This window comes from Eubalaena glacialis, chromosome 10 (genome assembly GCF_028564815.1).
Source record: "Eubalaena glacialis isolate mEubGla1 chromosome 10, mEubGla1.1.hap2.+ XY, whole genome shotgun sequence".
Lineage (NCBI taxonomy): Eukaryota > Metazoa > Chordata > Mammalia > Artiodactyla > Balaenidae > Eubalaena > Eubalaena glacialis.
In genome coordinates, this window is record NC_083725.1 from 111,816,881 (window position 1) to 111,844,173 (window position 27,293).

Below are 27,293 nucleotides of genomic sequence, written 5' to 3' on the forward strand. Positions count from 1 at the left end.
GAGCTGGGCTCAAGGCTGCCTACCTTCTTTGTCATCTTTACTCAAGACCTGCACCCCAAGCAGTCCCTGGTCTGCCACCCTGATTCAGAGCATGGCCAGGACAGTGAAGGAGGGGAAGGACACACGTCCATGTGCTGGGCAGTGTGTAGATGCTGCCATCCGTTCATGTAGGCAACAAATACACATCGAGTACCTGCTATGTGCCAGGTGCTGTACCAGATGCTCAGGGTGTGCCCAGGGGTGAAAATCTAAGTATTTAACAACCAATACATCAACAGCACCAAGCAGTCCAGATGGACAAAGGCCCCAGTGCTGGAGCAGGGTTCTGGAGGCACAAGGTTCTAAGGCTTTAGTTGCTGGATCATGAGGAGGTGAGGGGGCCCAGGTGACAGATCTAAGCACAGGACAGATAGGTCTGGGGTCTCACTGGGCTCAGGACAATCAGAATGAAAACATTTCAACATTACAATAACCAGTGCATGGTGCCACTGTTGCCTAGCACAGCTTCAGCCCAGGGGACAAAATGGAACAGAGCCAACACAGCCCCTGCCCTCTTGGAGTTCACCATCGAGCCAGGAACCTTACAGTACAGCAACGCTTTACAGCTGTCTTCTTGTTGAATCCCCAAAACATAACTTATAAATGAGGAAACTGAGGTACAGAGAATATCTTACTCAGAGTCCCACCATGACAACATCATCGAAACCAAGTACAAAGCAAGCCTTGGGCTCCAGAGCCAGAGCTCCTGATGCTGTGCAATTGCAAATCATATGTCTGACATAGGACTTGTTTCCAGAAAATATAAAGAACTCCTTAAATGCAACAGTAAGAAAACAAACCATCCAATTACAAAATGGACAAAAGACTTGAACAGACACTTTAACAAAGAGGAGATAGGATTGCAAATAAGCACGTGAAAAGTTGTTCAACATCATTAGTCATTAAGCTGTGATGAAACACCACTGCACACCTATTAGAATGGCTAAAATAAAAAAAATACTGATAATACCAAGTGCTGACGAGGAGGCAGAGCAACTGAAAGTCTCATGCATTGCTGGTGGGAATGGCACAGCCAGTCTAAAAAACAGTTTGGTAGATCATGATAAAGTTAAGTATATACTCACCAGATGACTTGGCAGTCTCACTCCTGGGTATTTGTCCTGGAGAAAGTAAAACCTATTTTCACACAAAAACCTATACACAAATGTTCATAGCAGCTTTATTTGTAATAACCAAAAACTGGAAATGAGGCAAATGTCCTTCACTGGATGAATACTGGGAAAACAAACTGTGCTACGTCCATATAATGGAATACTTCTCAGCAGTAAAGAGGAACAAGCTACCGATACACACAACAACTTGGATCCCAAGGGCATTATTATGAGTGAAAAAGCTGGTCCCAAAGGGCTACATACTGTATGAGTCCATTTACATGACATTCTTGAAGTGACAGAATTACAGAGATGGAGAACAGATCAGTGGTCGTCAGGGGTTAGAGCTGGGAGGGTGCTGACTATTAAGGGGAAATGTGAGGGAGTTTCTCTGTGGTGATGGGACAGTTCTGTACCCTGACTGTGGTGGTGGTGACAAGAATCTACATAGGATAAAATTGCATAGAGCCGTACACCCAAAAAATGGGGTTGAAAACTGGGGAAACTTAAATATTAAAAAGGAAACTGTCTTCTAATATTAAACACATTTTGAATTAGAAATATGAAAGCATGTTTTATTTTTCTCTTTCATGTGTTTTTTCTAGTACTCTAGAGTTCGAGTATTTCTTTATCTACTGAAAAACCCACAGGAAGCAATAACAACTCAGTTCCACGAGCACCTCTGATGTCCAGATTATAGTCTCTAAATATCATTTCCTACTAAAAGAGCCAAGGTGCCTTGGAGAACAGACTAAGTCTAGGAGCCTGTGCCAGAGAAAAGAAACTGTCAGTGACCACAGGGGTCATATCAGAAGGACACAGGAGCCGGTTTGAAAGGGCTCCCACTGGCTTAAAAAGGAACAATTTGAACATCGAGAATAATAATGATAGCCATAAAAATAACAACAATAATGCCTGTGGCGGGTTGAAACATGAGCCCTCACAGGGATACTAAAAAAATAATCTTTGATTAACTGTGAAGGCTGTTAGGGCACTCCCATTATTCTGAAAATGGTAAATGACAGGAAAGAAACAAGCATTCCCAAAAGGAAAAACAAGGAATCACTCAGCTAGAGAGGGTGGCTGCCCACAGCAGCCAAATCATGAAGGGAGATAGGTCGTCAGCTGTGGGAAAGGAGTGGGTGAGGCTTAGTGATGGCCTTAGAGTCTGGATGGTTCCATTTTTCCATTTTTCCTGCTGCTCCTGGTTCTTAAAAGGTCAGCACAGCTTCTTTGATCACTGGCCTATGGGGTTGCTGGTGTGAGAGAGGAAAAGGCCGCCATAGGGGAATGGATTGCTTCATTCAGCTATCACCACAGGAGGACCACATGACTACCGACCATGGACCCTCAGTGGCACTCCTCCAGAAGCATCTACTTTTGCTCACGAGTCCATGGGTTGGCTGGGCTGGTCTCCTCATCTGATCTGGGCTTACCCACATGTTTGTGTTCAGCTCAGTGTCAGCCAAGTGGCCCTGCTGACCTTGGCCATGCTCTCTCACACCTCTGGGGCCTCAGCGGGCACAGCTGGGCTGGCTTGACTCCCCTCCGTGTGTCTCATCCTCCAGCAGGCTGGCCCGGACATGCTGCATGGCAGGTGCCGGTTTCAAGAGAGAGAACGGAAGCAGGTGAGGCCTCCTGAGGCCTCAGGTGAGAACTGGCACCGACACTTCTGCTGCACACTGCTGGCAAAGGAGAGCCCCAAACAGCCAGATTCAAAGATCTGGGAAACTAGACTCCTGTTGTGCAAGAGGGGTGGATACATGGGGGGATAGAGAACTAGGGCCATTTTTGCAATCCGCTGCCAGACTGTTCTATCCCTGGTTGAGCTGAGAGCTGGCCTGAACCATGCCTTCTGGACCATTTCCACGCCATCCTCCTGACTGTGCCCAGAGGCCACAGGGGCTATTTTGATGAGAACCTGAATGCAGAAACTGATGCACAAATTCTCTGTGCCCACCCACTTGAATACCACTCTGTGGGCATACACACTCACGCTCACACACACTGTCACACTCAGATACCCTTGCACACATTCACACCCCCACATACACACACCACAGTCACACACGCACACATGCACACACGCTCGCACACCTGCACTCATGCATGCCCACACGTTCACACGCACACACACACACACACACATGCTTTCACATGCTCACCTACACTCACACACATGTTCCCTCACTGACACACCTTCACACCCATGTCCACACCCTCACAGACACGCTCTCACACTCACACCTGCGCACGCTCTCTCCTAAAATCACACGCTCTGCCCCCTGCCACCGGAAAGTGGGGGACGAATCCCCAGCCCCTCTAATCCGGTGTTGGACAAGTTCAGGTGGAAGAAAGTCAGGCAGCCTCCAGGCGACTCTCAGGGCTTCCCGTCCTCAGCAGCAGGAGGGTGGAGGCCGATGGGGACCCCAGGGGGGGACTCCGTTCCCAGCTCTGACACTCACAGTGGGGTCCCAGTAGGCCACTCGCTTCTCTGGGCCTCGGTTTCCCCTTCTGTACATTGAGGGAAGGAGCTGATGCTCTCACGGGCCCTGGTCCCGGGAGCCCAGTGCTCCCAGCAGCAGCTTCCTGGGCCCCCTCGGTGGGTCGGGCCGGATGGGTGAGGCCTCAGAGCCGGGAGGGACTTGAGAACTTCCCGGAGGCGGCAGCTCACAGGCAGAGGATCTCCAAGCCCCGCACAAATAGCAAGACTTTCACAGGAATACGTGTGAACTCAGGAGGGGCAGCGGGAGAGCAGAGGCAGCGAGGAACGAGCGGCGGCAGCCGCAGCGGCGGTGGCAGCCCGGTGAGTCCCCCCTGCCCTCCCAGGAGCGGCACCCACGCTACCCAGTCCCTGGGGTGTGACAGGGGACACAGGGCAGGGGCATGTCGGCCGCCAAGCAAGGAGAGAGGAAGAGACCACTGGGCAGAGAAGGTGGCGACCCCGCGGGGCTTACCCCACCTGGCACTAAGGGGGCAGGACGGCTCCCAGGCCTCTGAATTCCTGGCCTCCCTCCGACGGGGACCCCCAGCTCAGTCCCCCCAGGCCCCATGGCCAGGTGATGGGGGTAAACGAGGGGCATCTGTCTTCCCTCCTCAAAGCCAGTCACTGAGAAGACTCAGGTATCCCCCAGAGACCCTGGGACCCTAACCATCCTCCCGGGGAAATGGAATCTTCCTGTCACCTTCCCCCCTCCTCCTCCCTCCCCCACCCTCACCCAGGTGTAGAAGAAAGGTGATTCCAACCCAGATACAGGTGCCCTGCCATTTCCCATCTCCAAGGGAAAGAGAAGGACTTGGCGGGGATTCTGAGCTGGGAAAGGGGTTTTGGGGCAAATATTCTCACCCCTCTTTTATGGATGAGGAAACAGAGGCCCAGGGAGGGGAAGGGGCTGTCCCCCGCCGAGGTCCTCAGTAGGGGGCGGGCAGTAGAGAGAGTGGAATCCTGCAGAGGGGCCAGGCAGTGGGTGTGGGCACAGGGGAGGGCTGTGCTCCTCCAACATGTGTGTGCATCTCATGGCATCATTTCCAGGACATTGGGGCAGGTCTGACCCGCCCTGAACGGGCTGGGATTGGAGGAGCCCAGACAGCCTCCTGCCAGCCCAATGCCACAGGGTCAGACTTAGATAGAAGGGGCAAATTCCTGCCCATTGACAAAGCGGTGGAACCAGGAGGCATGGGGGGATGTAGATGGGGCATCCTTGGAAGCCTAGAGCACCTCACATCACAGCCACCCACTTGACAGATGGGGAAACTGAGACCCAAGGGGCTTAAGCAACTTGCCCGAGGTCCTGCAGCTGATTGAGCAGGCAGAAGGGTAGGGTGGGCTCTTCCCAGGCTAACCCCGGGGCCTAAGATCTCAACCACTCAGCAAAGCTGCCCCCTCCCAGATGTGCTCTTTGCCTTTCATCCGAGAGCCTCTCTCCTCCAGCTGGTAACACCTACCCCGGCTGCTCCAACTGTGAAAAAACAAAGCTGCGTCCAGCACCTCGTGAATAAAGCTGATGTCCAGAGATGCTCACAGGTCCAGGCAGCTGAGGGGCGGCCTGTGGCAGGAATGGGCCCAGCCAAAGGCAGTGGGTCCATGAGTCAGTGCAGGACCAAGAGACCTCAGCTCAGGGAAGGGAGGCCAGTGGAGTCAGCATCCCAGGGCTCGCTAAGGCCACCTGGTGCAGCCTCTGTGTCCTGACAGTGTGGCCTCCAGATCAGAAGGGCCACGGGGAGTTTGGAAAGAGCAGGGGCTGGAGTGAGAGGACCTAGGTTTGCATCCCAGTTCCATCCCTTACCCCGATCGTGTGACCCTGGGCAGGTCAACTTGCTCATCCTCAAAACCATACGTAATGAACCCTCTCCCCCGGATGGAGTGTGCTGAGCCACCGTGTCTCTGCCTGCCCAGGAGGGTCCTGGAGAGAAGCTCCCAGAGAGACCACAGTTCGCCTCGCCCCAAGTTCTATAGGAGCTGGGCTCAAGCGCTGGAAGGGATTTTAGGGACCCATTTTACAGATGGGGAAGCTAAGGCTCGCGAAGGATAAGTCAGTGGCCTGAGACTATATACCTCACTAATGTCTCTGAGCTCAATTTCTTTGTTAGCAAAATGGTAATGGTACCTACTTCATAAGGATGTTACCAGCAAGAGAAGCTAAAAGCATTGAACGCCCCTGCATGCCAGGCACTGTGCTGGACATGAGACGGGCACTACATCCTTTAAAACTCACAGTGACTATGTGAGGGTGAGATTGGGGCCATCCCTGCACGTCTCTGGCTGCTCTCAGGTGAGGCAAACAGCCCCAATTTGGTCACTGGATGGTCCAATCTCCTGTTAGGTCACAAGGTGATTTAGGGCACCTGGGTCCTCAGCCCAGCAAACGGCAGGTAAGAAGAGAACTTGGACTTCCCTGGCGGTCCAGTGGTTAAGACTCCGCGCTTCCACTGCAGGGGCCACGGGTTCAGTCCCTGGTCGGGGAACTAAGATCCCGCATGCCTGCAGTGTGGCCAAAAAAAAAAAAAAGAGGAGGACTTGGCGGGGGATGGGGGTGGTGGCACTGGGGCTTCCCCTCGCCTTCCCACAAGCTTTCCGTCCTCCTCCCGCCCTGGTTAACTGCAGGTTCTACAGGGGGACAGGAAAACCAGCCTGCTACTCTTGCAAGCTGCCTCCCTGGGACTGGCAGTGTTTGAGCCAATTTCTCTGCAGAGGTGTTTTATGGGGTCTGTGTACCTCGCCACAACTCCTCCCTCAACTCAGAATCTGGCAGGAGGTCCAAAATGCAGGCATGCGTACTAATCTCTCCAAGTCTCCTTAAAGCCAGCCCCTCCCTCTTGTTTCAAGGTGAACAGGGAGGCATCCCCCTCCCCTGAATTTAGACTCAGGTCACTCTAAATATTCTTTGCCAAAATCCGCTTAGTCTGCACTCTCAGCTGTGTGGGGGAAGGTGTCGAAGTCACCTAGTAAGTTCACGGCCACCTGCTTTTGGCAAGTCCTACTGGTTCGTCTGTGGCACAGCTCACTCCAGTATCTGGACTCGGCTGAAACTTTTATTTTAACATCTCTGACAATTATGTCCAGTTTCAAAGCCCATGGCCTGGGCCACTCAACCACACTGTAATTTCTGATCCTCAGTTTAGTGGTCTGCAAAATGGGCTGAGTAACACTGACCTCATGGGACTGTGGTAAAGATCCATGGTTCCATATGGATGAGGACTCTGCAAAGTGCAGAAGGCTGTGCAGATGAGGGGCCAGCACTGCCGCAGCTCATGAAGCCGTTGATATCATGCCTTGCTGATGTCTAGTTGTTTCTTGTGTCTCCGTCCCAGGCAGCCATTCCCCTGGTGGGTACCTGGTAAGCTCCTGGAGTCCTGGACCATGACTTTCCCTCTATTCCACCTGCCTGTCCCTGGCACACATGCATCAGGGTTTAGGGAGAGCTGGCTGATTCATTAGCAAGGAAGAAAGGGTCTCTTTCTAGGTGGCACATAGCTGGGGTCATGGCCAGGTGGCCTCTGGAATGTGACAGAAGGGTGGTCCTTGGCCTGAGGGTGCAGAGGTGCTGGTGGCAGCTTCAGGGGGGTGAGAAGAGAGAGAAGATTTCAAGTCTCAGGAGTTAGGTGACACTTTCATTGCCACTTAACCCGCAACATCAGCTGAGAGCCTATTTTTGTAAGTGTTTTCTCTTCTTCTAAGGGAGGTGGGTGAGGTCTCAGTTTTAGCGAGTTTCTCACCGCCCACCCGGGAGAGGTGTCATTAATGACACTTGTGCTCACTGCTGAGGCCGCTCTGTCCCCCTCGGAGAGCCCAGGGAGGGTTCAGGCGACCAGCCATGGCACTGGTTCTCAGGACCCCAGAGAGTGTTCACAGACACGTCCCAAATCGCCATGGGTCCCGGGCACAGTTTTCACTTGTCCCTGGTGAAATGACAACTCAACAGACAAAGCAGCACCAAGTTAAATTTGTCCCACTTAAAGGTTTTGTCCTTTTATTCTAAAATTATGGCATTCCTCCCTCTCTGGTGCTAAATATCCTTTCCAGATGATGGTGAGAACGTGGGGCATTTCTTTAAATGAACTTACATGAGGAAGTGGAAAGTTAGCAGACTCTTTCAGGCCCCATTTGTTGGTAATTCACTGATCTGTGTATTCCGAGCATTTTAGAACTCTTACTCCAAAGAATGGAGTACAAGTCTTGGTCCCCTCACTCTGACAAGGGCAGGATTCGAACCCAGGAGTGGATGCCTCCCATCAAGTCAGCACTCCTTCTACCGGGAGGCGGGAGTCCGGACCTATCCCAATTCTTCAGTACTAAGGTGCTGTGTGACCATGGGAGACACCCGCACCCTCCCTGAACCTCCATTTCCTCATCTCTGAGCACAACTAATAATCCATGCCTTCCCTCCCTTAGGGTGAGATGAGGACTTAAACGTCCGTTATTCACACCTCAAGAAGGAGGACCCGTGGGGCGGGGGAGGGGTCCCCCAGACCCTCCGTCCCCCAGCATCTCACTCTCATCCAATGTGCTTGGACTGTCAGGCCAGTGAATCTTTCACAACATCCTCAGCAACTGTCTACTCTTCCCGGATACGTCTGGCGAGGGGGGAAATGGCCAATGGGTGGGGAAGGAAAAAAGATGGAAGACAAGAGAAAGAGAAAAGGGAAGGAATGTGGGGTGGGGAGGTGAGAACGGAGGACCCCTGTTTCAGGTCCACGCCCTCCCTGAAGACTCGGCTGGGCTCACAATCAGGTGGAATCAGTTCCCGCCTCCACCCGCCCCTCTGTCCTAGCAGCAGCCCTGCTCTATGTTGCAAGAGTCTGAGGGCAGGACTTCCCGTGTTAATTCATCTTCCTGCTCCCGGCATGAACTTGGTACTCGGGAAATGCTCGGTCATCATCTGTTGGACTGAATTACAAACTTCTCTTGCTTCTCCCACCAGACGCGAGGCTCCTTGAGGGCATGGAATCTGTGCCTGACCTCTAGTCATGGTCACACTCTAAAGGATGGCTTTTCTCAGGATTGTGTGTGTTATTTCAATTCACACCAAACCGTATGAGATTATCCCCCAATGTAATATCCCCACTTTACAGGTAAGGAAACTGAGGAAGGGGTAGGTGGCCACCTTGCCCCACGTGTCATGGTAAGCAGAGGGGCCAGGATTCAAATCCCAGCTTCTATCTGCAGAGCCGTGTGCTGAACCAATTAATGCCAATGAGAAGGATGCCTGTTTTTCATTTCGTTGTATAATCTGGCAGACTCATCCCTCTGCTGTGTCCTACTAAACTCATCTCCTGAGAGTTGGGTGGTTTTCCCCAAAGTGTTTGCTCAGGCCAGCCACAAGTAAAGTTTCCATAATCCACGCGTGGCTTGGCTACATTAATGGTGATTGCTTGGGTGGCCAGAGAGAAAGGCTCCCACAGCAGGAAATCTTCCAGGGGGATTATTTACACAAGCTCATTAGTTCTGGGCTGAGGGACAGGAAGTGGTGGGTGAGCTCTAGTCCTGGGTAAGGAGACGCTCAGCTCTCACATTAGCTGTGTGTTCTTGAGCAAGTCACTTGCCCTCTCTGGGGAAAGGAGGCAGTTTAAATGCATGCTAAATGTCCTTTCCATGTAATAATAGCAGAGATGAAGAATGTGGCTTCTAGGGTCAGAAAGACTGAATTCAAGTCTTGGCCTTGCCTCACCTTGACCTCTGACATCCCTTCACTTCTCTGAGTGAAGCTTCCCTTCCTCATTAAGCAAAGATTTTGGTGCCATCCTCAGGGGGCTGCAGTGAGCAGGGGTAGGTAGGCAGGTTGTTCATAAACTGAAAATCGATTATGCAGATGTGTAACCAACATTGTTATCATTATTATCTCCAGAGCCTTTGTCTCCCAGCCTCTCTGAGCACGATGTCTGCAGCTCCCGCCAGCAATGGGGTGTTTGTCGTCATCCCACCCAGCAACGCCAGCGGCCTCCGCCCGCCCCCAGCCATTCTGCCCACCTCCCTGTGCCAGCCTCCCGGGATCATGCAGTTCGAGGAGCCACCGCTGGGGGCGCAGACGCCACGGGCCACCCAGCCGCCCGACCTGCGGCCCGCGGAGACATTCCTGACAGGAGACCCCAGGGCTTTAGGGGTAAGAACAGCTCTCCGACCACCCAAGGCATAGGTGCTGGGCAGGGAGGGAGTACTCACGCACCCTGGAGAGGGGGCAGGCAGTCAAAAGATACTTAGTGAGGACTTGAGGATGCAGTCATGCACCAGGCAGACAAGGACCCTTCTCATCAGATAGTAAACCAATGAACAAATAACTGAGATCACTCCAAATAGGACAATGGAGTCGAAAATGACCGTGAAGGGGCAACACTAGCAAAGGTGGACAGAGAGGTCTCTCTGGGGAGATGACATTGAAGCTAAAAATCTAGATGTTGGGCTGAAGCCAGCCAAGTGAGATCTGGGGACATGGGCTCATCAGGTAGAGGAAACAGCAAGTGCAAATGCCCTGAGGTGGCTTGTTCAAGGACGAAAGAGAAAGTGGACATGGCTGGAATGTAATGAGCAGAGGAAGAAGGGAGATGAGATGAAGCTGAAGTGGTAACCAGGGCCAGCTCCTGGCTCCTGCAGGGCTGAGAGTCCAAGATGCCTCTAAGGTCTTTTCCAATCTCAGACGGCCTTGAGATATTGATCTCTCGGAGGGAAACAAATATTACACAGTAGATAGATAATAGATAGATAGACAGGCAGACATATTCATCAATATATACATATAGGGTGTCTTCAGTTTGTCCTTTGGCCTCAGTTTGTCCAATGGAAGATGAAAACATGGCTTAAGTGGTGATGATGGTGGTGATCATGATGGTGGTGATCATGATGGTGATGATGATGGTGGTGGTGATGATGGTGGTGATGATGATGGTGGTGATGATGGTGGTGGTGATGATGATGGTGATCATGATGGTGGTGATCATGATGGTGATGATGATGGTGGTGGTGATGACGGTGGTGATGATGGTGATGGTGATGATGATGGTGGTGGTGATGGTGATGATGGTGGTGGTGATGATCATGATGATGGTGATGATGATGGTGGTGGTGATGAGGACAATGAAAACAGCTCTCATTTACCAAGTGCCCACGAGAGCTGCATGCATGCACTGACCAAGGAATTTGCACACATTGTCTCCTTAGAGTCTCATCACCACTTGTGACACAGGGATCATAGTTCCCATTGGACAGATTAGGGAGCTGAGGCTGGTCAATGCTAAGTCACTGGCCCAAGGCCACACAGCTGGTAAGTGGCATCCTGTACCCTAGGATGGCCTGACTGTAAAGTTCTACTTCCAGCCCCACTGCTCTGAGCACTCAGGAGCTTGGGCTTGAACGTGCTGGAATTTAGGATTCTACAGTTAAGGCTGCAGCAAGCCCACTGGTGCAGGAAGGGACTAGGGGCAGTGGACAAAGATGGAGTATCCATTGCTGGAGGCCTGAAGCCTCAGAGCAGACTCTGGGAAACAGCGACCTCCAGAGGACTTCGGTGAGACCAATGTAAACTGCTGAAAAACATAAAAAGCAGAAACTCTAGATAGGTCTTAGGGAGTGTCACCCAGGGAGAACACTGGCTTTAGAGTTAGCTGGCCTGCCACTTCATCGCTGGGAGACCTCGGAGAAGTTACTGAACATCTCCGAACCTCAGTTTCCTCATCTCCAAAATTAGGATAATAATTTTAGGATATCTACCTCATCATATTAGGGTTAAATGAGATAATGTCTGTAAAACACCCAGCACGTTGCTTAGTGTAGACAGGCATTTGGCAAGTGGCAGCAGGTGTCTTAGGGGTAACTGGAGTAGCAGTGGTGGTCCAGTAGCAGGGGAAGGACCCTCTGAGAAGGAAAGCAGCACCGGCAGCTGGCACATAATGTCCCATAAGGAAGCTGAAAAGATGGAGGACATGCAACTGAGGAGAGAAAGAAAGATGATTCAAGGGGTCTGCCTTTAAATATACAAATTCTTGGCCTTCATGTTAGGAAGAATATTCCACGTGACCCCAAGAATACCACTCCACAGTCTGAACTGCCCATAAGTGGACCACAGTGGTTTGAGAGATAGTGAGCACCTCGTCACTGAGGGCGTCTGTTTAGAAGTCAGGAGCTGGAAAGGGCTCCTGGATTAGGAAGAGGTTGAAATCAGGGGCCTCCAGTGTCCCTTTCCACTCAGTTCTAGAATTCAGTTGTTAACCAAGAACATTTGGAAAGAAATGTGGCAGCAAGTACCAGAAGCCCACATGTTCCCAGCCTTGGGAAAACCATCCCACTTCTGAGAATGGATCAGTGGGGCACTGGTAAACCACCCCCTAATTAATTAATTAATTAATTAATTAATTAATTAATTAATTAATGTAAAACCCAAGTCCAGATTCCAGCTGGTAGGAGGCAGCTCCAGCACATGGCTGGGATGAATCAATAACAGACACTCAGATGAGAAAGATGCCCAAGGAGATATTTGTGCAGGCTGCATGGGGGTGAGGAAGGAAACGGTGAGGCATTCAGTACAGGGAATGCTGTACCTGCTGCTCAGGAAACCAGGGTTAGGAAAACCAGGTAGCAACACAGAGGATGCTTGAGATCCGTTGGTCAGTGCAAAAAGCAAACCCGTGGAGATATGGTAACAGAAGGGTGGGTCCCGAAGGCTGTGGGCTGCTGGCTTTCCTTCTTAAAACTGTCTTTTACGGTTGTTATAATGACGTCTCCTTAAAAGAACGGAATCTTGAGTTTATTTCCCAGTCGCCCGACGGTTCGCTGCGAGAGCGCAGGGCCCTGCCACGCTCTCCTCCGCGGCCGGCAGGGGGCGGTGTGGAGCCCGCCCCGCCCGCCTGGCTGAGCCACCGCCCGCTCCCCGCAGACGGTCCAGATCCTCATCGGCCTCATCCACCTGGGCTTCGGCAGCGTGCTGCTCATGGTCCGCCGCGGCCACGTGGGGATGCTCTTCATCGAAGGCGGCGTCCCCTTCTGGGGAGGAGCCTGCGTGAGTGCCGGGGCCATCCAGGGAGCTGTTCCCAGGCTCATTTCTCCCCCACCCCCCGCCCCACTCCCCCACCACATCCTTCTAGACACAGCCGCCCCTAGTTGGGGGCCTGAGCTTAACTCTAACTCCGAACTGCAAACCCTAATCATACCCTGACCCAGACCCCACTCCTGTGTACGAAAAGTTCCCAGCAAAGAGCCTAGCACTGAGCAGGCTCGCAAAAAGCATGGGATGAAGGGGATGAGGGCAGGGGATAAGGGCAATAACCACCTTGTTACCGTGGTTACACGCCTCAACCCGAATCCAAACCCTGGGCTGCAGAAACCCATCAGCTCCTCTCCTGGGCCCCAGCCCACCTTGAGCTCTGCTCCCTGGGAGTCCGACCAGCTCTCTGACAAATAGCCTGGCCACCCACCCCTGCTGGAGAATCAGGGGAGGGCACGGTTATAATGCCCAAGACGAAGAGAGCACTTCAGCAATTACAAGGTCCCTGTCTGCACCTGAGCCTCCCAGCGCCCCCGGGGGAGAACAGATTTTGGGGCCAGACCAAGTGGTCTGAATCCCAGCTCCACCAAGTGTTATCAGGAGTCCCCTAGGCAAGTCACTCCATCTCAGCCTCAACTTCCTCATCTAAAAATCGGGTCCATAGTTCTGGCCCCACCTACCCCATAGTTTGAGGGAATCAAGCACTAATACATGTGGGAGCCAATTACCAAGCCTTAATTCTGCAGCATCCATCCAGTTGCCAGAGCTAAAACATCCCAAGTCATCCTAGACCCTTCTCTTTTCCCATTCCACATCCACTCCACCAGCAGGTCCTGTCAGCTCGCCCTCCCAAGCAGAGCTTAAAACTGTCCATGTCTCCCCACCTCCACCTGGACAGCTGTGGTGGCTCCTTCCTGGTCCTCTCTGTCTCCGTGTAATCCCAGGGCCCGCCCTAGCCTTCTCCAGCCTCCTGGATCACTTGGCCTCTCCAAGTGATCTGTCCCCGTGGTCTCCCCAGCTTGCAGCTGCGTGCAAACATGGAAGCTGCTGGGCCTTCTAAGCCTTAGGCCCAGAACTGGCCCGGCAACACTCCGCTGCATCTCTCAGCTAAGCCAATCGCAGGACCCGCCCAGGGTCATTGTTGGAGGCAAGTGCCGAGGGCATGGGCACCGTGACACAGGGTTCACTGGGAGCCATCTTTGGAGGGCAGCCTCCAAGCCGGCCCCGCCCACTCCCCACCCACCCCAAATCATCACAAGCCCTGTATCCTTTCATTTGCATCTCTGCTCAGAGAGGCCTTCCCTGACCACCCCACCTCAAGTAGCCCCCAGTGATTCCTTACAACTCCTGTCACTACCACCATACTTCTTGATCGTTTATTTGCTAAGTGTCCGTCTCCCCCAGTTAGAATAGAAGCCCCATGAGGGCAGCGATCTTGTCTATCTTACTCAACTCTGCTACCATCTTGGCACACCCCTGCTGCTCAGGAAATGTCTGATGAGTGAATGTTTAAAGGAACAATGCCTTCCTTACAAGGCTCTGATGATACGATGTCAATGAAAACATTCACCTTGCAAGCCACGGCCCTAGTTCCCTGGACAGGGGCCCCTAGCAACCAGGGGACACCCTCACAGAGAGATTCCAAGTGCCTGGCCAGGAGGCAGAGAAGGTGGAAGCCAGGAGGCTGCTGGCTTCTCCCTGAGACCCACGGTCTCGACAGTACCAGGCATGGCGTGCCCTGCCCAGTGTCCCGACCAAAGCCTCACCGGGGTCCCCGCTTCCCCACACAGTTCGTCATCTCGGGGTCCATCTCAGTGGCAGCCGAGAAGAACCACACCAGCTGCCTGGTAAGTCTGAACAGGGGACCCGGGGCAAGGGTGGGGCCACTGCCAGGATCCACTCTGCTCTGCTTCCAAAGACGCTCACCCATCTGGCTCCTTCAGCGAGCATTTCCTGGGGGCCTGCTGGGGGCCAGGCGCGGGACAACGCCCAGAGGGCCAGGCACAGACCCTGCTCTACCTATGGGAGAGGAGGAACCAAGATGCACTTTCAAAGTACACTACGGGGCAGAAAGTGAGCGTCCACAGACGAAGTGTTCATGGTCATCCAGAGAGGGAAGAGGCAAAAAGCCCTCCTGAAGCTGGGCCTTGGTGGGCAGGTAGGACTGAGAAATACTGAAGGAAAAGCGTGAGGATGCAAGGAGAGGCCATGGGCAGGGTTGCCAGGGAAACCATGTGTGGTTCTATTTGATCAGGGCAAAGGTCTGGGAAGAAAAGTGGAAAGAAATTAGATGGAGAGATGTGCTGGGTCCACATCGCCGACGGCTCCATGCCTTCTGTGGGCACCGGCGAGGGGGTGGGGGGCAATGGAGGCTTTGGACATGAGGGTGTCGAGCATCGCACCAGAGTCAAGTGCCTGCCCTCGTGGAGCTTACATTCTGGTGTCTGGTAAGACACCCAAAAACCAGACTAACAAATAAGGTCATTACAGAGAGTGAAAAGTGCTGAACAAAGCACCCGGATAATGTGAGTGGTTCCACTCAGCTAGGACGGTCTGCAGTCCCTGAGCAGGTGTCGCTGAGCTCATTGCTCAGAGGGCAGCAGCCATGGAAGAGCCTGGGGAACAGTATCCCAGGCTGGGAGATGAGACGGGGAAGAGTCAGGGCATCAGAGGATGAAGAAGGGGCCAGGACACCGGATTACAGCAAACAAGGGGCAGAGTAGGAGGGGCTGAGCTCAGAGGGAGGGGCAGGGAGGTGACTCAGGGATGGATGCGGAGTCTGGAGTTTAAGGGCAGTGGGAGGCCACTGAGGGTTGAAGGAGACGAATCGTTGCCCTATGTACACTCCTGAGAGCTGCTGGGTGCTGGGTGGAGAATGGATTATAGCAGGACAGGACTGGACACAGGGGACCCTCGGTATCAAACCCATGTCCCACTAGGCTGCAAAGTCTGGCAGGGGGAGAGCTGACTTACTCTGCCGCGTGCTCACAGCACCTTGGACAGTGCCTGGCAGGCAGCAGATGCTCAGTAGAAGTTTGCTGGATTAATTCATCAATTAATTGATTTCCTGTGAGGCTGCTCTGGTCTCAATGACCTCCTTGCAAAAAGGAGTCGGAGTCTTTGAGCCTGAGCAGGTCCTGCAGTCCCCGGCCCGCCCATGATTGTTCCCTGCTTTAAGGCCAGGGCTGTTTAACCATAAGTCTTCAGCTACTGGGTCAAAAGAGCATCGGGTTCTGGCAACATAGGGAGTGTGACCCCTGAGTGGTCGCCTGGACCACCCAGGTATCCACCTGCCCCGAAGCCCTAGGCCTCCCGGTGAGGGCTTGGCCCACCGAACTCAGGCTCACAGCACCTGCCTCTCCCCTGCCTGGTGCCCCGCCAGGGTCTGCAGTGCCTTGCGCTGCCGGCCCCTGCCTGGGACCACGTGGAACTGACCCCAACACCTCTCCCAACCTCAGCGTCCACAGCAGAGGGTCTCCCCCGACCCCTGCGCCTGCAGAGTGCTCGGCCTGGGGCGGAGGGGCACAGTATTGGGTGGGTAAGGAGCTTCTGCAAGCCCCACCCAGGGAGGTGGTCGTGCCTCCTTGCCAGCAGCTTCCAGGAAGACGACGGAAGGTAAGGGGCGGGGGTGGTGGGGGGGTGGGGAAGGGGGCAGCAGGGCCTTTTCTCCTGAAGTCCCGGGGAAGGATAGGAGGAAAGGTCAACAAGAACGCAGGCATGGGCACGAGCGTGAGGACATTGCCCCCTGGCGGCGGGAGGCCTGGTATGGGAGGCTGGGGACGGGGGAGGAGAGCTGTCGCGTCCCGTCCCGTCTCCTGCTCCTGCCTCTCCCCTCTGCTCCTTTCCTCTGCAGGTGAGGAGCAGCCTGGGGACCAACATTCTCAGCGCCATGGCGGCCTTTGCCGGGACGGCCATTCTGCTCATGGATTTTGGCGTCACTAACTGGGTGTGTTGTCTGACGCTCCCCAAGGAGTGGGAAAACTTGGAGAAGGATACAGCCACAAACAGGAGGGGGCGGGGAGAGAGTTTGCAGCACCAGGAGGCTTGGGGCCCTGGGCCTCGCCAGGGCCTGCCAATCCCAAGAGACCCCATGAGTATATGGACCCCCAGACCCTAACCCAGAGATGGGCGTGGGGACAACGGAGAGGCAGCCCAGAGTGCAGGGGAGGGCACGGGACGGGCTGCAGGGCAACTGGATCCGGCTCCAGCTCTGCCATCGGCTGGCTGTGTGACCTTGGGCACCTTATTCTCGCTCGCTCTGGGCCCCCTTTCCTCCTCTATTCTAGAATTCTCGGCTTGCCTTGACGGTGGCTTTTGGTCCCCAGGACGTGGGCAGGGGCTACCTGGCCGTGCTTACCATCTTCACCGTCCTGGAGTTTTTCATCGCGGTCATTGCCACCCACTTCGGGTGCCAAGCCACCCGCGCCCAAGCCCACGCGGTGAGTGCCTCACCCCTGCCTACCCCCACCCGGGGCCACTGCGCTGCAATGAGCTCGCCATTCCTACATCCGGGGACCCAAAGGAGTTTCCGCGGGAAGGTGGGACTGTTTTCCTCGTGGCCACAGGGAGGCGCCAGCACCAAGAGACCCGTTGCCCTGTGCGCCTGGACGCAGAGCCTTGGAAGGCAGGCGCAGGGGACGAGGGGGAGCGTTGTCCAAGGATGAGTGGGACCCTCCAGAAGTTCACGGGCCATGAGGGAGACGTGGACATCAGAAAGGACAGCATGACTCGGGTGGGAATTGACCTTAGTTTCCCCCCAACTGGAGGACAGTGCAGACAGAGAGGCGATGGAGGAGGGCCTTCGTGGCAAGGGAACCAGTTGTAGTAAAGTCCTCCTCCGCGGGAAAATGCGGGCCACAGCGTAGGGATGCCGCTTAGGAGGTGGATTTGTGCGAAATGGGACGTGAGGCTGTTGAAAGTCTGAGCAGAGGAGCGTAAGCTCAGAGGGGAGGGGGAGTAGAGCGGGGCTCAGGGAAATCAATCCAGAGGGTTTGTCCAATGCAGGGGGTGGCGGGGCAGAGAGGCGGGGCTGGAGGCAGGGAAGCCGCTAGAAGGCGGGTGCTATGGTATCCAGGCCTTGAACCAGTGCAGGGCTGGCCAGAGACAAAGAACACCAGAACCGTAGTTCGTAGAGAAATGAGACTTATGTCTGTTTTGTTCACTGCTGTACCCCCAACGCCCGGGTCATAGTTGGCCCCAGTAAATATTTTTTGGAATATTAGGTGAACTTATGAGTGGGGTCAATTCAGACTTGCGGCATTCACTACTAGGGTGCTGTTCTCAGAACACCCACAAGAGGGCACTATTGCAACAGCTCCAAGAAGGCGCCCGAGCCTCTAGGATTGCCTGGGTTTGTTTTCTTATTCTTTGCAGCCTGTGATTTTCCTGCCAAATGCCTTCAGCACAGACTTCAACATCCCCAGCCCCGCAGCCTCTCCGCCCCCCGCCTATGATAATGTGGCGTATATGCCCAAGGAGTCGTCCGAGTAGATAGATGGTCGCTCTGGGGGTTGGAGTCCCGCCTCCCCTACCCTCCACCCCCCACCCGCGCCATCCCGAGCCCGGCCTCTCCCCACCCCCACCTCGTTAATCTTGGGGCGGCCCTCGGCCCCAATCCTCACATGGTGTGGCACCGAGTGGAGACCCTGGGGATGTCTGTCCCACACATTTCCCGCAGTGGTTTATTTCCTTAAAAAGCTAGCCGATGTCAAGGGTGTGTGTCCTTCTGCCCTGCCGAGCGCCGTCACTATCAGGAAACACCCCCATGTGCTGCTCTGCATTTCTCTCTCCTCGTTCGTGGAAACCCTGGCCTCACAGGGAGACGGGTTCAAGGGCCGCCCTGGCCCTCAGGCCTTGGGACGGTCGTTAAGCTCAGAGACGCAGAACCCTCCAGTGAGGAGTCCTGAGTCCAGCTGCAGAGGTCACACAGCTGGCAGTGGCTCGGCTTCGGGTCCCCAGGCCGTAGGACCGGCTCTGTCCTTTGTAATCTGCTGCTCCGTCTTTGGGCCTCAGTTTTCCTGCCTGGAAACTAAAGGTTGAACCAGATGACATTGAAGACCCTTCCAGCTCCCCTGCCTCTGGGAAACGTTTGGAGGCCCTATTCACTCAGCCCTGCCCACGCCCCAGGGCTGCGGAGGTTGCAGGGGAGGGCTGAGTCCAGCCCACGGCATCCTGGGCAGCATCTACAGGTGCACAGCGGTGGTGGCCCCTACCCCTCGGAGGCTCAGGACCTCCCTGGGGCTCTCAGTGCTCCCACCCTCACCCCCTAGCCTGAGGAGAGGGCTGCCTCTGAAGGTACCATGAGTGGGGCTGGGTTTCTGGGCCCAGGGGACACCTCCACCTGGTATTCAGAGGCCCTTGCAGGTGGCTTCTCTCATCCATACCACAGAGGGAAATAAACTGTGCTTAAAATTTGATCTGGTCTCATAGCAATGACGTTTTTTTTAACCTTGGGGGCTATAAAGAGTCATCACATACTTATCAGAGGACCTGGGTAACTGTCCCATTGTCACAGCAAAAGGGCATCTCTGGGCGCTGGGCTCTGTGTGGTGTGATCCTTACCCTTGTTCTGTCCCCACCTGAGCCCCACTAAGCAGGCATTCATGTCCCCACTCTACCACTGAAGACATGGAAGCTTGAAGAGATTAAATCATGTGCCCAAGGCCACCAAGCTAGTAAGGCGCAATGCTGGGATTTGAACTCAGTTCCATCTGATGTCAGAGTCCATGCTCTTACCACACAGCTCCCCAAAGTCCAAACCCAAGTGCTTGCCACCAACCCCTTCCCCTCTCTCCCCCATTTCTTCAGCCCAAAGACTGGGACAGGCCTGCATTCCTCAGCACGCCACTTCTTCATCTAACAAACTCCTGCTCCTCCCTCAAAACCCTATGTTAATGTTGCCCCTTCCATGAGGTCTTCGCAAAGGAGGGTAGTCAGCTAGGTGGCTAACTACCAGAGAGCCACAGAGCTGGGACGAGGGTGGGGCAAGCAAAGCCCGCTTTAAGGAGGCAGTCCCTTCTGGGGTCGTGCTCGTGCAGAGTTGGGTGGGGGTCACAACAGAATTTGGCTTTCAAAATCAAGAGCCAGGACTTGAGGACCTAGAGCTGAGAGTTTAAGAACACACAGTATAGAGTTGGGGGAAATGTGTTTGTGGGTTTAAGAACAGTTTAACTGCCACACATAGAGGAGATTGGAGGCATTTCTGAGCTGAGGGGAGAAGTTTAGAAAGGGGAGGGAGGAAGGGAGAAAAAGGAGGAAGAGAAGGCTTAGCCTCAGGCTGGGATTACCATCATCTGTGCCCTGTTGACTAAGTTCCTCAGAGATGGGAGCAAAAACCGCAGATCCATTAGGAGGAATTAAAGAGCTGATGCTTCTTCACATCCCAGACTGTAACCCGAGGAGACTGCAAGGCCCCTAGAGATGCCCCATGTCCAGACAGCATGGAGCCAGAATGTGGAGTTGAGATGACCGAGGGCTGTGCCAGGTGACACGACATGGAGCCCTACACTCCCATGTGGATATGAGTAAAAGCATCAGAAAACTTCCTGTGTTCCCCAGGGAAAGCACCAGAGGCTGATGTGCAAAGTGGGTTGAATGAGACTGAAGCTTTACAGTAAATAAGAGTGGAGACAGTGGCTGGGAGAGACCAGCAAGGACAGATCATGCTTGTGGACTGGAAGTCATGGGAAGTGACTGAGTTACTCTTAATTGGCAAAGTTAAGTCTTCTTCCCCTGAGAGAAAATGGGAGCTAGAGAAGCAGTTGCCAAAGAAGCAGAAGAATTCTGAAAACTCCAAAATATTACTAAGGGACATTAATGATGATCTAAATAAATGAAGAGCTATACTATGTTCATGGATTGGAAAGCTCAAAATTTTGTTAAAATGTCATTTATCTCCAAAATTTATCTATATATTTAATACATTCCCATTTGAAATCCCAACAGTTTATCTGGGAGGAAATTGACAAGCTAATTCTAAAATTCATATGGAAACTCAAAGGATCTAAAATATCCAAGAAAACCTTAAAGAAAAACAAAGTTCAAGGATTTAAACTACCAGATTTCAAAACTTACTATGCAATAATAACCAAGACAGCATAGTTTCAGTGCATAGATAATTAGATCAATGGAACAGAGCGTCCAGACACACACCCTCACAGTTCACTTGACTTTTTTTTTTTAAAGATTTTTTTTTTTAATTAATTTATTTATTTATGGCTGTGTTGGGTCTTCGTTTCTGTGCGAGGGCCTTCTCTAGTTGCGGCAAGTGGGGGCCACTCTTCATCGCGGTGCAAGGGCCTCTCATTATCGCGGCCTCTCTTGTTGTGGAGCACAGGCTCCAGACGCGCAGGCTCAGTAATTGTGGCTCACGGGCCTAGTTGCTCCGTGGCATGTGGGATCCTCCCAGACCAGGGCTCGAACCCGTGTCCCCTGCATTGGCAGGCAGATTCTCAACCACTGCGCCACCAGGGAAGCCCTCACTTGACTTTTGACAGCGGCTCCACTGCAATTCAGTGTACAAAAGATGTTCTTTTCAATAAATTGTGCTGGAGCAATTGGATTCAGTTATAGGAGAAAAAAATGAACCACAATTCCCACATTATATACCATACATAAAAATTAATTCAAGATAGGTCACAGACCTAAGTTTTAAAACTTACAAAAAAGCTTCTTTTCTTTAAAAGAAAGAAAATATCTTCAGTACTTTGGGATAAGCAAACATTGCTCAAACTGAACACAAAAAACACTAATCAGAAGAGAAAATATTTATAAATTAGTGTTTATTAGAATTAAGTACTTCTATTTATCAAAAAATAACATGTGTGAAAATGCTCTACAGACTGGGAGAAGATTTTGAAACACATAATATCTGACAGAGAACTTAAATGCAAAATATATAAATAATTCCTAAAAATAAATAAGAAAAAGGAAGACAACTCAATTAAAAATGGGCAAAGAAACTGCACAGGCACTCCACAGAAAAAGATCTCAAAATGGCCAATAAGAGTGTTCAACATCATTAGTCATTGGAGAAATACAAATTAAAACCACAAAGAGATATTGCAACATGCCAAAATGGCTAAAATTAAAAAGACTGACTATACAAGTGTTGATGTATTTGGGGAGCTCATCTTATACATTGCTGGTGGGAGTATATTTTGATATAACCACTTTGGAAAAAATGTTTCACAGGATGTGTTAAAGCATACGGTATAACCCAACAATGCTATACCTGGATGTACACCCAACAGAAATGAGTGAATATGTCCACCGAAGACATGTACACAAGTTTGTTATGACAGCTTTACTCATAAAAGGCAAAAACTTGAAACATCTCAAATGTTCATCCACAATAGAACAGGTAAGTGAATTGTGGTATATCCGTGTGCCACAACTACTGAAGCCCGTGTGCCTAGAGCCCATGCTCCACGACAAGGGAAGCCACCACAATGAGAAGCCCATGCACCGCAAGGAAGAGTAGCCCCCGCTCGCCGCAACTAGAGAAAGCCCGCGCACGGCAACGAAGACCCAACACAGCCAAAAATTTTTTAAAAATAAAAAATAAAAAGTCAAGATACTATTTACAAAAAAAATGAATAAACGAAAAAGAACAAACTACTGATACATCTACCATGCAGACAAATCTCTGAGTGAAAGAAGAACATACTGTATTACGCCATTGATACAAATTTCAAGAACAGGCAACATAAAGACAGAAGTCAGCACAGTGGTTTTGCCCTAGAGAGCAGCAGCCCTGACTGAGTGAGCTATGAGCAGCCTCTGGGGCATGGGAAATGCTCTGTCTTGATCTGAGTGATGGTCACATGGGTGTACATATAGATAAAAATTCACCAGGCTGTACATATTTATGCCTTCATGTAATTACTTCAGTTTTGTAAAGTAGGAAAAAAAGGCAGAAAAAGCCACTGTGTTAGTTAACTGTTTCTATGTAACAAATTACCACAAACTTAATTGCTCAAAGCCACACATATTTACTGTCTCACAGTTTCTGTGGTCAGGACCCAGGTACAGCTTAGTCCTCCACTCAGGGTCTCACAAGGCTGCAATCAAGGAGGCAACCGGGCTGCATTCTCATCTGGAGGCTAGACTGGGGAGAAGAATCCACTTTCCAAGCTCATGCAGGTTGATGGCAGAACTCATTTCCTTGCAGCCATGGGACTGAGGGCCCCAGCTTCTTTCTGGCTGTTGGTGGTCAGATTCCCTAAGCCCCCAGAGGCTTCCCTCAGCTCCCAGCCCATGGCCTTTATAGTCAGCCAGGGAGAGAGTTTGCAGAGCAAGCCTGCTAGCAAGATGCAGTCTCATGTAACAATGTGGTTACAGAAGTGACGTCTCATCACCTTTGATGAGAAGTGATGTCTCATCACCTTTGCTTCTATAGGTTAGAAGCACATCACAGGTCTCACCCACGCTGGGGGGGCGGGGGGGAGAGTTCTTGGGCTTATTAGAATCTGTCCACCACAGTTACATTTTGCCCATTAAAATTTTGTGAATGTGAAAATACAATGTGTTTCATTCTCTCCCAGTTTAAAATGCCCTATCTTGATGCCCTACACCCCTTCGGTTGTGGGTTTACTTTTCTCCTCTCCTTAATAGTCTTACTTCCTCACCTCCCACTCACACCACTGAAATTGCTGTTGTCATGATCTCACTGTCACCAGAATCAATGGGCTTTTTAATATCCTTATTTTAATAATAATAACTCCATCCATCTCTTAAGTGTTGCCTACCCTGGACTCTCCTCTGGGTGATCTCATCTGCTGCTCTGGTTTCATCTCATGGTTTATGCAGCAGGTGTTTATTGACTGTGTGTCCAGGCTCTGAGGATGCCAGATGTCAACCAAATCTCTCTGCTCTCGTGGAGCTCAGGTTAGCCGTCTGTCCCCATCCTGACAATCCCCAAATCCCTGTCTTCCACCCAGGTCTCTTCTCTGAGCCAGCTTCAGCATCTGCTTTCACGTTCTGCTGACATGAAACCCATACCACTTGTCAATCAATGTCACTACAGACTTGGCTGGTGCCCAAGCCAGAATCTGAGCATCATTCTTGGTTTTCCCTCTGCCTCAGCCCCAGGTATAGTCGTCCCTCACTGACTCTCCTTGCTCTAGCTTTCTCGACTCAGTCCACTCTCGCCATCCTCCTTCCCAGCACTTGTGGATCACCGTCATCTTTCACCTGCATCATGGCATCAGACTCCTGAACCCTAACCTCTGTCCCCAGCTCCAAGCTGGCCCAAGCCATGTCTGGGCTAGATAACAGCCACAGAGATTTTTCTAAAGTACAAAAGCAACAGTGTCATTGCTCTGCCTAAAGTCACTTGGAGCTCTCCCCACCCTCAGGCTAAAGTCCAGATGCTCTGGCAAAGCTGACAGAGCCCTGGAGATGTAGCCCACTCGCCTCTCCAGCCTCTGCTCTGCCCCGCTCCTCCTACACTTGACCTGGCTGCCATAATGAACCTTTGTGAGACCCCGTCTGCCTGGAATGCTATTCCCTGCCTGCCCCCCACTCCTATTTGTCCCACTTAGCTTCCAACCCTCCTTCAGACCTCGGTGTAGACACCACTTCCTCCAGGAAGCCTTACTGGCTCATCTTTCTCTGGCCCTTCCAGGTGAGGTGCCCTCTGCTGGGCTCTCAGCACACATGCATATCTGGGGTCCCACCCCCTCCCCTCCAGACTATTGCCTGTCTCCCTGATCGTCTTCGCCATTGCATTCTGTCAGTTTCCTATCACTGCTGTAACCAATTACTACAAACTTAGTGGCTTAAAACAATACATTCAGGGAATTCCCTGATGATCCAGTGGTTAGGGCTCCACACTTTTACTGCTGAGGGCGCCGGTTCAATCCCTGGTCAGGGAACTAAGATCCCACAAGCCACGTGGTGTGGCCCAAAAAAAGAAATACGTTTATTATCTTACAGCTCTGGAGGTCAGAAGTCGGAAAATGAAGGTGTTGGCAGTTCTGAGTTTTGGGGGGAGGCTCTGGGGAAGAATCCATTTCCTCACCTTCTCTAGCTTCTAGGGGCTGCTGCATTCCTTGGCTTCTGCCCCCTCCTCCATCGTCAAAGCTAGCAGCGTAGCCCCTGCCAATCTCTCTCACTGACTCTGGTCCTCCTGCCTGCCTCTTATGAGGACACTCGTGATTACATGGGACCCGCCAGATAAGCCAGGATAATCTCCCCATCTCAAGTCCCTTAACTTAATCACAACTGCAAAGTCCTTCTACTGCGTAAGGTGACATAGTCATGGGTTCCAGGGATTGGGACATGGACATCTCCGGGGGCCGTTATTCTGCCACCAGAGTCTCCCAGTTCCTCAAAGGCAGGGCAGTGTCTCCTTCAGTCCTGGCCCCCCAGCACATGGCACGGTGCCCTGCTGGTAGTAAGTGCTCGTTGAGGGTTTTATGAATGAGTGGGTCAGTTAATGAACAAGAGCGTGGGGTGGTCTGCGTATGTGTGTGTGCGTGTGTGTGTGTGTGTTGTATGTCGTACGTAACTAAAAGTAGTGAAGGAGAAGCCTCTAACCCAGAGAAAAACCACAGGTTCTGGAAGAACTTCAGAAGTAAGGTTGCAGGTAATGAGCGGGTGCAAAGCAGCTAATGGCAGGTGGGGCCTGCGCCGCAGGAGGTCCCAGGGCGCGTGTCGGGACACTGGAGGGAGGGGGGCACGGGGTGCCATCAGGGGAAGTGGACCTTTTCCAGAGCTATGACTGCCTGGCCTCACCCCACACGGGAGGCCTGAGGGAAGGTGAGTGGCAAGTAAGTGAATGTGGAGGGTTGCTTCCCGCCTGGTTGTGTGTGTGACACGGAGCCTGAGTGACCCCTGAGCGTGAGTGGTGACTTTAATACTTGTCCACGGCTCCTGATACATGCCAGGCACCGCTTTATGCATCCCACACGTTCTCACTCACTTAACCCTCTAGCGACTGCATAGGGAGTACTACCCCCATCTTGCAGAGGGGAAAACTGAGGCCCAGAGAGGTCAAGTAAGTCACCTTAGGTCTCCCAGCTATGAAGGAGTAGAACTGAGGTTTCTACTCAGGCAGCCCAGGCCCAGAGTCAGCTCTGAAGTTGGCAAGTGCGGGCACGGGTGACTATCCAGGGTGGCCGCGGGGCTCTGCATCACTTTCCTGCCCCCAACGGCATAACAGCGCGGAGAGAGAAGCCAGAGGGAAAAGGAAGAGGCCAGGGTGAGAGCTGAGGGTGGTTAAAGCCCACTCACACCTCCTTCACCAGAACCACCTGGCTGAGGGTCTGCTCACTTCCCAGAACGCGGGCACCAAGCTGGGAGCAGCCGGGGGACAGGTCGCCAGGCAAAGTGAGACGTGTCCCCGCTCCCAGCCCGATGCAACTTGTGGGCCGTGCCTGGATCCTGATTCAAGCAAATCAAAGGTCACACGACGCTGATGAGACAATCAGAGAAATGTGAACACTGAGTAGATATTTGATATCTAGTAAGTAGCAAAAACTGGAAGAAGAAGAGGTTTTCCTGACTCCCAGTGTTGAATTTTCCTCAACAAGGGAGCCATCTAACCCCAGCACAGAGCTCGGTGTGGCTGCAGGGCTATTGCATCGCCCGGAAATAGGCCCCATAGAGCAGCAGGTCTTCACTGTTTTAAATTTTCAGTTGTGACATGTGGTCACCATTTTTTTTAAAGGGTCCTTATCTTTTAGAGATAAATACTAAAATGTTTACAAATAAAACGGTCGGAAGTCCAAGCTTTGCTTACTGATGAGGAGTGGGAAGAGGTAAACAAGATGGACACGATTGTCCCTGGGGAACAGTACGTGGCAGTTGACAGGGCCATTCTCTCTACGTTTGTGAATTATTGAAATTTTCCAGAATTAAAAATTCTTTTAAAAGGCTCAACCTCTGACTCTATGAAGATCACAATCATCTTCACTCCATCTGTCCTGAGCGACTGTCAACATTTTACTTTCCAAAGGAAATTTGCAACTCTAAGGAGAGACTCTCCTGCCTGGGTCTGGGGGATGGGAGAGACTCTGACAGCTCACATGCAGCTGGGTCATGAAGCAGGAGGTGCGGCCAGGAGGGAACATATCCAAAGTCTAATGTTGTAAAGATGTTCTGATCTTCTGGTGCTGCCTCTGTGGGGCTGAAGCGGATCCAGAGGGTACAGGGCGGCTGGACTCTCAGAGCAGAGGTCCCGGGCCAGGTGAGTGGACCCCATGGCAGAAACAAGGAGGGAGTGTCTTCCATCAGGTTATCTAGAAGCAGAGCCTGAGACAAGGATTTTGGACAACTGACTTATGAGGGAGCCCTCTCAGGAGAAGAGCAGGGGAAGCAGGACAGGGGCAAAGGAAGCAAGCCAAGGACAGATGTGGTTTCAGCTGCTTGCTGGCTTCAGCCGGATCCCACTGGCAGGTGATTCAGAAGCACAGACTGGGTCCCATAATGTGGCAAGGGGGTCAGCCTTTTCTACCCCATGCCAGCCAGTCATTGGCTGCAGGGTTGGGGGAGGAAGTGTCATTTAAACCTTAAATTTAAAAGGAGCAGCTGTGAGCCCCTAGCAGCCAACAATTATGGCAGCTGGAAATGGGTGCCCCTGCCCCCAGCAAAGAATATCTGGGAGTTGGGGGGAACCAACAGCATCTATCCCAGGGAGGCATTTGCTGCCCAGACCCCCATCCTGCTG

The 27,293-nt window shown here is 52.3% G+C and overlaps 1 protein-coding gene across 1 annotated transcript; it reads left to right on the plus strand.

Annotated features, from left to right (window-relative positions):
• Positions 1 to 9,526: 9,526 nt before the first annotated feature.
• LOC133099655 (membrane-spanning 4-domains subfamily A member 15-like) lies at positions 9,527 to 18,925 on the plus strand. Its single transcript, XM_061203427.1, is given in 7 exon segments — positions 9,527 to 9,751; positions 12,515 to 12,637; positions 14,413 to 14,469; positions 16,476 to 16,568; positions 16,948 to 17,061; positions 17,996 to 18,085; positions 18,088 to 18,925. Coding segments are annotated over 7 exon segments (930 nt in total). The 3' UTR covers positions 18,316 to 18,925.
• The last annotated feature ends 8,368 nt before the right edge of the window (positions 18,926 to 27,293 follow it).